General features: G+C 49.0%; 1 protein-coding gene across 1 annotated transcript; it reads left to right on the top strand.

The window, feature by feature from the left end:
- The first annotated feature begins 574 nt into the window (after positions 1-574).
- LOC129621048 (dehydrogenase/reductase SDR family member 4) lies at positions 575-12,961 on the top strand. The gene is made up of 8 exons (XM_055537020.1): positions 575-893; positions 2,731-2,908; positions 7,359-7,460; positions 9,798-9,868; positions 9,960-10,011; positions 10,305-10,439; positions 10,881-10,936; positions 12,403-12,961. Exons 1-8 carry the CDS (start codon positions 763-765, stop codon positions 12,515-12,517), a joined length of 840 nt encoding a protein of 279 aa, XP_055392995.1. The 5' UTR covers positions 575-762; the 3' UTR covers positions 12,518-12,961.
- Positions 12,962-13,068: the final 107 nt, after the last annotated feature.

Genomic DNA, 13,068 nt, shown 5'->3' with positions numbered 1-13,068 from the left:
TCTAGAGTGGAGGATATAAGAGATCCTGTCAGGTCAGGATCTTTAATTCTGCACACTGGTTACCCCTGGTAATCAGAGTCTGCCCTCCAGGCCTATGGGGATGGAGGAGAACTTGAGCCAGAGTGAAGGGCAGTGCGGGCCTAGCCCTGCTCCTCTCCATCAGGTGTCTCTCCTAGGCTCCTCCAGGCTCCCCTGAGACCCTCAGGAGGTGAGCTCCCTGGGGACCACGGGCCTCACCCCCATGAGCAATCTCAAAACACCTGCCCTCCTGGGGGCTGTCACAAACGTGGACCCAGACTTTCTTGGAAAACAAAACCCACCTTGAAGTTCTAGGAAGCAAAAGCAAACAGTTAAAGTCCCTTCTGCCCCAAAAACGGACGTGGGCAAGTAGATGTGGGAGGAGGAGCGGGAGGACAAGAAAGTCTACGAGCTCCCCAAGGTGGGGAGGGCCCTACAGGGAACCGGAACCGACAGTACCATCCCAAGCCGGGGCCGGCCCGGGCGAGCAGGGGATCTAGGGGCGCGGCGGCCACAAACGGCAGGGGGCGCTCTCGGCCACGGCCGGCTCCCCTGGCCAAGGGCCCGCGCGGAGCGGGACGAGCTGTCCTGATCTACGGCTTACCGGGAGCGGGGAGACGGGAGCCGGGAGCCGGAAGGCGAGCGGGCCGCCGAGCAGGAGGCGATTCACCCTTAGCCCTGCCCCTCGCCCTGCCCCACTGTCACCTCCCCTGGGCGGTGCAGAACCCTGAACCGCCCGGCTCCATGCTGAAGGTGAGACTGCCTTTGGGTGCCTGTGCGCGATCGTGGAAGTCGGTCCGGATGGCCAGCTGCGGGATGGCGCGCCGGAACCCGCTGGAGAATAAGGTGGCCCTAGTAACGGCCTCCACTGACGGGTGAGTGCCCGAGCCCGAGTCTCGGAGTACCCCGTTGTCTGCAAACAGGCACTACCCCTTGTCCTTGGCCTCCCGCGCCCTCTCTTCAATCCTCTCGTGTGGCCAGAGTTGACCCTGGAAGAAAGGCAGCACGTGGTTGGCCTGTAGCCCCCTTCGGATTGCGCTCCCCCCACCTTTGCAGTTAACAGCTCTCTTGTCACTGCCGCCTCTGGCCCGAGTCTGGCTGCCGCCTTGCTGCTGCCCCTCACCCCACCCCGTCTATCCTGTCTCCTGGGGTTCTGGGCCGCCCCAGTCAACTGGCTCCACCTAGAGTCTGGGAAGACCAGAGGCCAGAAGTCCAGGACAGTCCAGATTCCAAACACCCTATCCACTGCCTACACCGACTGTGGAAATGTTCCAGACACCCCACTGTGGCACCCCCAGGAGCCTCACAGAACTTTGCCCCTTCCCTAGAGGGGATACAAGTCATGTGTCCAGATTCTTGTTTAGTCCCGTGTATTGTGGCCTCCCTTGCCCAGCCTGTTTCTTACCAACCACTGTTAACTACCCTGTTTCTCATTCCCACAGACCCCTGCTAGATGCCAGCTCTTCACAAAGCTAGAATACATATAAATGGGGAAACCTAATGGCTAACAAGGAGAAGGCGATGACACCCCACTCCAGTACTTTTGCCTGGAAAATCCCATGGATGGAGGAGCCTGGTGGGCTGCAGTCCATGGGGTAGCAAAGAGTCGAACACGACTGAGCGACTTCACTTTCACTTCCCACTTTCATGTACTGGAGAAGGAAATGGCAACCCACTCCAGTGTTCTTGCCTGGAGAATCCCAGGGGTGGGGGAGTCTGGTGGGCTGCCGTCTATGGGGTCGCACAGAGTCGGACACGACTGAAGCGACTTAGCAGCAGCAGCAATGGCTAACAAGTGCAAAATGTGTGACCCTGGGGGCTTCCCTGGAGGTCCAGTGGCTAAGACTCCATGCTCTCAATGCAGGAGGCCCAGGTTCAATCCCTGGTCAGGGAACTAGATCCCACATGGACCAACCAAGACCCATATAGCCAGATAGATCTTTTTTTTTTTTAATGTGTAACCCTTTCTCCTATGAATGTAAAAAATTTATGTTTGTAACCAGAGACCCCCAGTTTCATATGTACCCCAAAACATAACTCAGTCAGTTCAGTTCTGATGCTGGGAAAGATTGAAGGCAGGAGAAGGGGATGACAGAGGATGAGGTGGTTGGATGGCATCATCGACTCAAGGGACATGAGTTTGAGTAAACTCCGGGAGTTGGTGATGGACAGGAAAGCCTGGGTGCTGCAGTCCATGGGGTCACAAAGAGTCAGACATGACTGAGTGACTGAACTGAACTGACTGAACCAGAGACCCCGTTTCATATGTACCCCAAAACATAACTAACAATAGAATATTGAGGTGATGTAGACTACTGTCCTAAGGAAACTATTTAGGGGTAGAGGCTTTTCTGAGAGAGACTCTCCAATCATGGAAATCACTGCTGCTTGCTATACCCCTAAGTCATTTCTCCCCTCAGTCCCTATAGGGTATGGAGCCTATGACCCATGGTGGATAACACCTGGGGAAAGTGTTATCACTTCCTGGGAACCTAGACTGAGGGCCAAAACCATAATAAAAAGAGTAAACCAGTGCCAAAAAGATGCTAAGCATGTCCATCTGTATGGTAATGGCTGTGCCATTAATCCTAACATGTGGAGGTCCTACAGAAAGAGCTGGAATTCAAAGCCCAGGCAGCCTGACTTAAGAGCCCATACTCTCACCCTCTTCCTGTACCGGGCTTTAAAGTCCTTATCTCTCTCTGCCCACAGGATCGGTTTTGCCATCGCCCGGCGTCTGGCCCAGGACGGGGCCCACGTGGTGGTCAGCAGCCGGAAGCAGCAGAATGTAGACCGGGCAGTGGCAACACTGAAAGGGGAGGGGCTGAGCGTCACGGGCACCGTGTGCCATGTAGGGAAGGCTGAGGACCGGGAGCGGCTGGTGGCCACGGTAAGCAGCAAGCATACGGGTCCAGAGCCATGAGATAGCGGAAGGGAGGCAGCCTGAGCTGGCCTTCCTGGACAACATGGGTGTGATCAAAACCAGCACTGTTCACTAAAATAAAATAGTGCATTCTGCATACCCACACCAGTCCACCAGCACATTTTCACGTGTGCCTTTCGGTTCTGTCTCCGAGAATCATCCCATCTCAGTCAGAGAACCAAAAAACACTCTACTGTTTCTACCCTGCATTGTGCCTTGGGGCACCCAAAAAACTCCAGCTGGTCCTGGTTCTCCAGTAGCTTCCAGTCTAATTGGGCAGATGAGAAGGGTAAATAGGCATTCCCACTATGAGCTAAGAAACAACCAATCCCCTGTTTTTCAGTTTATAAAGTTGAGTGCCCAGGAACCTATAGGAGGCAGCCCATTATGTTTCAACCACCCACTGTGTGCCATTCACTTTGTCTCAAGCCTTTCACAGGTTATCTCCAAACAACAACCCAAGCAAGGGCAGGACTATGCTCCCTGTTTAAAGAATGGTTCAGAAAGCTGGAGCAACACCCCAAGGTCCCACAACTAGTAAGGGAAGAGGTGTGAGCCAACCCAGACTTACCAGCTACCTGTGTGTTTGTGTTAGTCACTGACTTAGTCAGTTTAGTCACTGAGTCATGTCCAACTTTTGTGATCCCATGGACTGTAGCCCACCAGACTCCTCCATCTATGGAATTCTCCAGGCAAGAATACTGGAGTGCCTAGCCAGTCCCTTCTCCAGGGGATTTTCCCGACCCAGAGATCTAACCCGGGTCGCCTGCATTGCAGTCAGATTCTTTATCGTCTCAGCCACCAGGGAAGCCAAGCTACCTACAAACTACCAAGCATTTCCCTTCCAGGTCAGGCCTTAGGTGCCCTCTTGGACTTTAGTCTCAAAGAAAGTGGCTAAGCCAGTGTTGAGAGTTGGTTGGCACCAGTCTTGCAGGTAAACATCTTACAAAGGAGGCCACTCTTTCCTAGGCTCAGGGCACACCATTTATTTCTTGGAGTGGCAGGAAGAATCCACCCAAGGATGGGAAGCAAAAGATTGTGCTGACAGAATGAAAAGTGGTGGAAATAATTTGGGTAATCTTAGACAAGGAGGGCATGAAACGATTGTAGACAGTGGCATAGTAGACAGCATAAGTTATTCCATTTGTCAGGAGTCATTTGGCAGATGCTCAAATGTGCATTGGAGAGAGTCAACTGTGGGTCCAAGAAGGCCACCATGCCTGGCCACCTCTGCCATCTCTGCTGGACGGGAGCCTGAAAGCTTGATCCTCAGGGTGGGAGCCACCTGGGATCCTGGGCCAACTAGTGGCCATGTGAAATGTACGTGGCCACTTATTGTCAAAATCCTGCTGGGAAGGTGACTTTTGGACCCTCACTAGGTCCCCTTTGCCCATCCTGTAGCTCTGACCCAGAAGTGGGGTTTGAGCTAGACTTTGAGGAGTGGGTGGGACTAGGCAGATGGCATAGGGCCAGGATCCCAAATGATCCTGAAAAATGAGCAGATAGTCAAGGAAGGGAGGGTGGGGTGCTCTGTGAACCCACAGTGTGAGAGCAGAGGCTCAGGATCCCTGGTAGTAAATGGGTTGGGTGAGAAGGTTGGGGGACATGGACCTACCTCCATGGCCTTCCAAAGGAGTTTAGACATTCTTGGAGGAGATAAGAATCCACGCAAGATTTTGAGCGAGGTGGAAATAATTACTAAACAACAATAATCTGGCACTGGAAGGAAGGATATATTGGAGAAACGAAGACTCTGGGCAAGGACATTGGTGAGGAAGCTGACGCTGCCACTTGGGTCTAGACCAGTGGCAGGAAGACCAGAACAGATGTACCTAAGAGGTGTTTAGTGGAAACCAACCAAATTTTTCCCCCCTGGCTGGTGTCAAGAAATGGGACGAGGAGAGATGAATCAAAATTGACTCTCAAGTAGTTGAAAAGACCAGTGTCGAGTGGAGAACGATAGGATACTTGTTGGCAGTTTGAGATGAGTCCTGCCTATGGCCAGCCACTAGCCTGTGATGAGGGAAGCTGCTGCCCTGAGCATGGTTATTCCCCAGTGGCCTCCTAAGCTGCACCTTGAAGCCTCTCAAAGGCAGCATGAGCTGAAACCAGATCAGCCACTTCTCCACTTGATTCTACTTAAAAAAAAAAAAAATAGACCTGTCAGAGCACAGAGCAAGCAACTCTTAACCACTTCAGGGTAGCAATCACACAATTTAGAGCAAGCCTTAGAAGACACCTGGGTGGTCATAGCAAATTTGCCATTAATCTTCCATGGTTCTCTGTCTCTGTTCAGTCAAAAGCCAGCCTGCTCTCCTCTCCATGCTGATAGGCCTAGAAGGAGACTGGGACGGGATGCACAGACCAACTGGAAGAGCGCTCCAGGTGATTCTGCGGCAGTCCTCTGGCTCCCCACCCCTAACACATGGGTCCAACACGCATCACTTTCTGATGCATCCTGCATTTTCCTTGAGACTTACACAGAGCCGAGGCAGGTGACCTGGACACCAAAATTTAGACAGTGCAGGAGAGTACTGATACAGGTTTTGCAAAGATTATGTGATCTTAAAATGTGTTAAATTTACGTGTTGACAGCCCAGGCATCCCCCTCAGCAGTGTGGAAGCAACTGAGCTTAGCACCTAGTTAGCAAGAATAATTAGTTAAAAACGGGAGTTAGCAGATGGTACACATTGTTAATAACACCCCTGTGTGTGCCAAATCGGGAAGCACAAAGTTGATTGAGGGCCCATTTAGTGCCGTTTGCCCAAGGCATCAAAATTGCCAAGTCTGGGCAAATGTGAAGTCTGTTTGCCCAGTGGCAGAATGCTGGCAGAAAGACTGTTTGGCTATTCGTTACTCCAGCACATGCCTTCACCACCTACTTACAGTTTATTAAGGAGGTTAGCTGTTGGCTCTCTTGGTTTTCCCAGTTTAAATCTCAGTTTCTGCCTTGAATCTTCCATGCCTCCAGGCCAAAAAAATAAAAGCAGGAGGTGGGGGAGGGGAGAAAAAGGCATCATAACTGAGCATGGAACTGCTTTAAGCCCAGACTGGCGTCTCCTCCATCATGGCCCTCCTGGATAGCCAGTTTCATAGTGACCCCCAACGCACTTTTGGAGGACTCGTATGAATTAGCTCTGGGTTAGAAGAGTCAATTCTGCCACCACTAACTAGCCTTGTGCCCTGAGCATATCACCTCTCCAAAGACTCAATGACCAGAACTCCTCTTCTTAGCTGGTCCTGATATGTCATTACTGAGCTGTATGACCTTGAGAAATGAACTTCCCTGAACCCCAGTTTTATTACCTTCACCGTGAGGACATTGGGTGAGATGACCGCAAAGGCCCCTCCCAGTGGCAACTTTCTATGGGTCTATTTAAACTCATTTTTCCATTCAGGTACATGTGGACAGGCTGAGTTTGAGTAATGGTAACTCATTCAAGGGAAACTGGACAGTAAGCACTTGGAGAAATGGGGCTAGGATAAAAGAGGAAGGGTCTAGAAATGGATTTTGAGGCGAAAGCTGAGGCCATGAGAATAAAGGAGTTCCAAAAGGGAAAGTCAAAAGAGAAAGGATCAGTGACAGCCTTAGAAGAAGTGGGAGCAGGAAGAAGAGATTGCAAAAGAAATGAGACAACCTTAAGTGTTTTAGCAGTAGAGCTTGGGGCTTCCCTGGTGACTCAGTGGTAGAGAATCTGTCTGCCAATGCAAGAGATGCAGGTTCAATCCCCTGGAGAAGGAAATGGCAACCCATTCCAGTATTCTTACGTGGGAAACCCCACAGACGGAGGAGCCTGGCAGGTTACAGTCGTCAGAATTGTAAGAGCTGGACACTGTTTAGGGGCTAAACAACAGCAGAGCTTGGGGTGCTTTTGAAGAGAAAATGTTTTAAGGAAAAGAGTTCATTTTGACAACTGTCCTTAAGAAGGAACCCTTTACCAATATTGATAAATGCACCTCCCTTACTGTCCTGTATGAAAAGGCAAAAAGATAGGACACTGAAAGATGAACTCCCCAGGTCAGTAGGTGCCCAATATGCTACTGGAGATCAGTGGAGAAATAAGTCCAGAAGGAATGAAGGGATGGAGCCAAAGCAAAAACAACACCTGGTTGTGGATGTGACTGGTGATAGAAGCAAGGTCCGATGCTGTAAAGAGCAATATTGAATAGGAACCTGGAGTTGGGAAAGATTGAAGGCAGGAGGAGAAGGGGACAACAGAGGATGAGATGGTTAGATGGCATCACTGACTCAATGGACATGAGTTTGGGTGGACTCCAGGAGTTGGTGATGGACAGGGAGGCCTGGCGTGCTGAGGTTCATGGGGTCGCAAAGAGTCGGACACGACTGAGCGACTGAACTGAACTCAACTGAACTTACTGTGCTGTAGCCCTAATTCATATCTTCCTCCTCTCTAGGCTGTGAAGCTTCATGGCGGCGTGGACATCCTGATCTCCAACGCTGCCGTCAACCCTTTCTTTGGAAGCTTGATGGATGTCACCGAGGAGGTGTGGGACAAGGTAAGAAAGGATGAGAGCAGCAGGGGGTGGCCCTCAGAAGATGGCACACACTCAGTCTGCTTTTAGAATGCACTTGTCGAGTGCAGTGTAAATGTGAAGAATCTTTGCAATTTGCCACACACCTGCAGCACACCTGGTAAAGGGCGAATGAAGGTGGGGGGCTTCCTTTGTCCCTGTCTTTCTCTTTCATTTCTGCTTCTCCGCAATCTCGTTTTCATTGACTCCTTGCTAACTGTCTTCTGCTTCCCTCCCCCAGCTCTCTCCCCTCTACCACCGTGGGCTTATCCAAACTCTTCTTCCGGGTTTATTTCCAGCAGGCATGGCAGTTAATATGCCAATAACTAATACACTCAGACTTACACACCACCCTTCCCCCTCTCAGCTGCCAAAAACAAATGATTTTCATTAGTTGGAAAACTTTAATAGCTGCTAGTTAAGTGAAATATCAATTCTAGTGACATGAACTAAGTTGCCGATTTATGACATACAGCCTTTGAAAAAGACTTGCACTCTTTTTTAACTCCAATGTCAAGAACATCTGAGATCCAGATGTCTAAATTCAAGGAACAGAATATTGGTTTTCATGTGAGGGTGTATAATTACATTATATTTATAAGGTATATCACACATCTACATTCTTTAATTATAAAGCCTTAATTGAAAGATTTGTCTTTGTTTACTAAGGTTAATACTCCCACATGATTTGGAAATGCTAAATTTTTTATGATCTCCCATGGTTTTGCCTTTTACCCTGATGTCATCAATAATTTCTCAACACTGAAGTTTAAAGATACTAAAATATTCTAGTTTGTTTATCAGTGTTCCACAGACATAGAGACCAAAGTGCCAAAATGGTATTCAGTGAGTCAGTTTCTGATTGATATTCTTTAAAGCAGAGAAACATCTTTCATGAGCAGTCTGAATAGGGACCACATGAAAATCAGTTATAAACTGAGTAATTTTTCTTTCTAGTTGGCTTTTTTTTTAATATCATAATATATCAAATCTAAAAGCAGTGGTTGATCCTTGATTGAGCCCTGGACTTTTAAAATAAGGCCATTTGGGGGACAATTGGGGAAGATTTTTTATGGACAGTATATTAAGTAAAATCATGATTATCAATGTTAAATTTCTTGGGTGTGATAGTGAATGGTGGTGTGTAAGAACATTCTTGTTATTTGGAAATAATGCTAAAGCATTTAGGGCTACAGTATTATAATGTCTGCAACTTACCTTCCAAGGGTAAGGAAAAAGCTGCATAAGCACATAGTTAGGGCAAATGGCTGGAGAAGGCAATGGCACCCCACTCCAGCACTCTTGCCTGGAAAATCCCATGGACAGAGGAGCCTGATGGGCTGCAGTCCATGGGGTCACTAAGAGTTGGAGACAACTGAGCGACTTCACTTTCACTTTTCACTTTCATGCATCGGAGAAGGAAATGGCAACCCACTCCAGTGTTCTTGCCTGGAAAATCCCAGGGACGGGGGAGCCTGGTGGGCTGCCGTCTATGGGGTCGCACAGAGTCAGACACGACTGAAGCGACTTAGCAGCAGCAGCAGCAGCAGGGCAAATGGCACAAAATGTGAACAACTGGTGAATGTAGTTAAAGGATATCCAGATAGTCATTGTCCCTCTATTTCAACTTATCTGTAAGAGTGAAATTTTTCAAAATAAACAGTTACATGGGGGGAATGGGAGGGGACTATCCCAGCAGTGCCTGGAACAATGTAAACAAGGCTTATGCATTGGTTTTAAATTACAGATGTACAGTTTTGATTTTAGACTATGTCCAAGCTCCCCCAGTAGTGCCTCCTCATGATCCCATGTGCCAATAAGTATCCAGCCAGCCAGTCGATCCTGGAGGGCCAAGAGCATCTCCCTCCCTAACTCAGAAGCCAGAAAAGTGCTGGAACAACCCCAAGTGCCTGAGGTCAGGCCACATTTTCCCTGAGAATCACGGCTCACTCTAGGGCAGGTCCAGGAAGCCAGCCCAAATCCCAGGCTCTCGCTGGTTGGAAGACAGTCCAGCTCAAGTCCAAGAGAGTCTTGAGAGTTTAGATCCATTCTGGGTCAGATCAGACTTAGGAAACAAGATGAAGCAGGCTCCATTCTTTCTCACCCAAACCCCAAAATGGGTCATTCTCTAGCTGTCATTCTCAAAGCTCCCTCTCTTTGGGCCATGGTGTCTTCACTTATAAGCTCTGGGTAAATCATCTCTAGGACCTCTGCCAACCCTAACAAACAGATCCTGGGGACCCCACTCTAACTCTCCAACACCCTGCCTTCTGCAGCCTTCTGAAGACCCTCATGCTGTTCCCCCTCTTCTTTCTGTTGCAGATTCTGGACATCAACGTGAAGGCCACGGCCCTGCTGACAAAGGCAGTGGTGCCAGAGATGGCGAAACGAGGGTACAGGGAAGGAGGGGCCAGGGCGCGCTGGGCCCCTCGCAGGCCTCGGGCGTGGGTCCGTGACAGCAGGGTTATTCTGCTCTTTTTTCAGAGGCGGCTCGATAGTGATCGTGTCCTCTGTAGGAGCCTACAGCCCCTTTCCTGTAAGAACCCCCTTCTCTGCTACTTTTATCCTTTCCTCCATCCTGCACCTTCCATTCCTCCAGTCACCCTAGGAAGTGTGTGTCCCCTTTTGGAATCACACCACCTTCCAGCGAAATAGAGGCCTTGCCTCCACAAATGCTAACCTAGGGGCGGTTTTGCCATAAGACAGTTTTCTAACTGGGACCCTCTTTAACAAGAGATGCCCTATTACCAGTTGCCCGTTCTATCTTATGTTAAGAACCAAGAATGAGCTGGAGTTGAAGAGACTAACCCAATCCTCTCCTTTCCCCAGAGCCTGGGTCCTTACAACGTTTCTAAAACAGCCTTGCTGGGCCTCACTAAGAACCTGGCCATCGAACTGGCAGAGTGGAATATTCGGGTGAACTGCCTGGCGCCTGGACTCATCAAGACTAGCTTCAGCCGTATGGTGAGGAAGGGGAGTCCTGCATCCCACTGGGACTCTAAAGGGCATCTTCTCAATGGAGGAGCCCAGCTCCTGGGTTCTGAGCTCCCAACTACTTCCACCCCTGCCCTGGGCTTTTCCACCCTCCCGCTCCATACCGGCCATGTATCCAGACCAGATCCCCACACTATCCTTTCCCAAGGTGCACAGTGAAACTGAGGAATTCAGATGCCACTCAGGCCATTTGATATTTCCTTAAGTGGATGAGACCTGGGGCAACCCACCAAAATGCCTCCTTAGGACCTGAAGAGAATGGAGCAGAAGAGGGCAGTGGGTGGTGACTGGGAGCTGGGAAGGACTGGGAAATGAGGGGCACCTCTCCATCCTTCCTCTCAGTAGATGTGAGGGCGGGCGGTTTGTCCTTTCACGGTCCCTCACAGGAAGAGATTTTGCTTTTTCCTGCAGTTGTGGGAGGATCAGGCAAGACAGGAGAGCATAAAAGCAGCCATGCAGATCAAAAGGTAAGGCTGTCACAGGGGAGGGTGAGGAGGGATCAAGATGGAAAGGTCTGGTCCCTCGAAGCCCATAGCTTGCCGTCTGTCAGTCCCACAGACAACACAGCCATCCTTTCCTTGCTTCAAACACACAGACTTCACAAGTTTGTGAACAGAGCGTCACTACAGTGGTGTGTACAGGGAGTCTGCCTCCTTGCAAAAACCAAACACAGAGGCAACCAGGTTTAGCAGAGCAGAGCCCTGGGGGAGGCCCTGACTCCTCTCTCCACCTGGGTGTTTGCCTCCACCTCTGGGTGTCCCTAAGGATCAGGAAACAAAACCAAAGTCAAAGCATGCTTTTTTAGTTTCCCTTGAATAAAAAGAGTCATGTTTCCAAAGTTCAGGTTGATAATCCTACAATTCAAATACAAAGATCCTACAATTCAAATAAAAGTCTCCAAACTTCCCTTGCCTAAGAAAACTAGCCTCTTCCCCCAAAAGGTCAGGCACCTTCATCTGGTTCCCTGTCCTCTAAGTTCTCTGCCTTTTTCCAGTCTCTGGCTTCTGGGAGCTCTCTTGTCTTTAGCTCCTCCACCTTGTCCCCTCAAGGACATGTACCAGCAATGCCTACTTGAGGAGGGAGATGCTCTCAAGTGCTCCCAAAGCCATTCTCATGTCAGGCATGAGCTGCAGGCCTAGTCCATTAATCGGTCAGGGCATTGTCATCCTTGAGCCACAGTGAATGATCTGGCTCCATGCTTTTCAGTCTTGGATGCACATTAGAATCAGCTGAGTAGTTGTGAAACCACAGATGCTCAAGCCTCACTCCCAGAGATTCTTTCTTAACTGGTCCAAGGCAGGACCTAGGCATCTTTAGTGGGGGAAGGGGAGGGAAGGAGAAGTTGAGCCTCTCAGATGACAACAGTGTGTAGCTAGGATGGAGAACCACTAATCCAGTCCTTCTAGGTTTGAAGTACCCACTCCACCCACCTCTAGAGTATTCTATGGCAGTTAGATTAAAATGTTCCCTAACTATGCAATAACTGATACAAACACTGAGAATTAGCACAATCTCACAAAATGACTTTGAGACAAAAATAGATTCCTGAAAAAGTTGTCTGTGAATTGAAGCTGTACAAATGGAATCATTTTAAACAAATCATTTACTATCTCACAGACTCTCTGATATTTGAATAGTATGCACACATGTGAAACAAATTCTTTGAAGAATGAAATAGCCAGGTTATCTATATAACTTTGGATTTTGGTGTCCTGAGTTCTCTAAAAAACAAAGTATCCCTATATTATATGAATATAATGTGTGGTGGTTTTTGCAGAGTACAGTATTAATGCTTCTATTGAATTATAACAGCTTATAATAATGGTAGCCCTATTTTATGGACAATTCACTGATCCTGAAAAATCACCTGATACTTTAGCAAATTCCATTCCCTGTTTGATTTTTACTCCCTTCCTTTTTCCCTGCTTCCCAGGATAGGCAAGCCAGAGGATTGTGCCGGCATCGTGTCTTTCCTGTGCTCTGAAGATGCCAGCTACATCACTGGGGAGACAGTGGTGGTAGCTGGAGGGACCCTATCCCACCTCTAAGGATGTGGAGAGCATCTACCAGGGCAGAGATTGGGCTCCAACTCCAGAGTCCTGTTCCTGAATCAATCAACTGGCTTTTCCCATCTCTGCCTAGCATACTGCTACCCTTACACCGTAACACCCCCCTGCCACACACACACACACACATACATACACACACAAATCAATTATGCCCTGTGAAAAGCTCCAGCATTCTCTGCTATCAAGGTGTGGTCTTAGGAGGATTCACGCTATTGCTGTAGCCTTGGACAAAGACATCCCTTGAGAGAACAGGGCAGGCCTGCTGAGAGGGCTTAGAGTACTGTGATAAAGAGCAACTAGTATTATTTCTGGGCATCAGGGAAATTTGAGGGAGATGGGACAGAAGGAACTGGGAGTGGAAGGAACTGAGTTGGAAATTAACAACTCGCAAATGAGGTGCAAATAAAACGCAGATGATCACAATGCTTTGAGTCAATGTGCTCATTTTTCAGTGTAGGGTGCATAGGTGTGATGGCCGAGCAGAGCGTAAGTCTGAGTGGACTGGATTCCCCTAGTATGTTCCCAGATGC

This window comes from Bubalus kerabau, chromosome 10 (assembly GCF_029407905.1).
Source record: "Bubalus kerabau isolate K-KA32 ecotype Philippines breed swamp buffalo chromosome 10, PCC_UOA_SB_1v2, whole genome shotgun sequence".
NCBI classification, from domain to species: Eukaryota; Metazoa; Chordata; class Mammalia; order Artiodactyla; family Bovidae; genus Bubalus; species Bubalus kerabau.
Note: the sequence above shows the minus strand (reverse complement) of the source record. Positions and strands in the feature narration are given on the sequence as shown.

What these genes read in the sequence shown, in the direction of transcription:
- LOC129621048 (XM_055537020.1), top strand. Translation starts at nt 763, where the DNA reads ATGCTGAAGGTGAGACTGCCTTTGGGTGCCTGTGCGCGATCGTGGAAG. An exon ending in CCAGAGATGGCGAAACGAGG is followed by an intron (nt 9,869 to 9,959) that starts GTACAGGGAAGG and finishes CTCTTTTTTCAG; the next exon opens with AGGCGGCTCGATAGTGATCG. An exon ending in GAGCCTACAGCCCCTTTCCT is followed by an intron (nt 10,012 to 10,304) that starts GTAAGAACCCCC and finishes TCCTTTCCCCAG; the next exon opens with AGCCTGGGTCCTTACAACGT.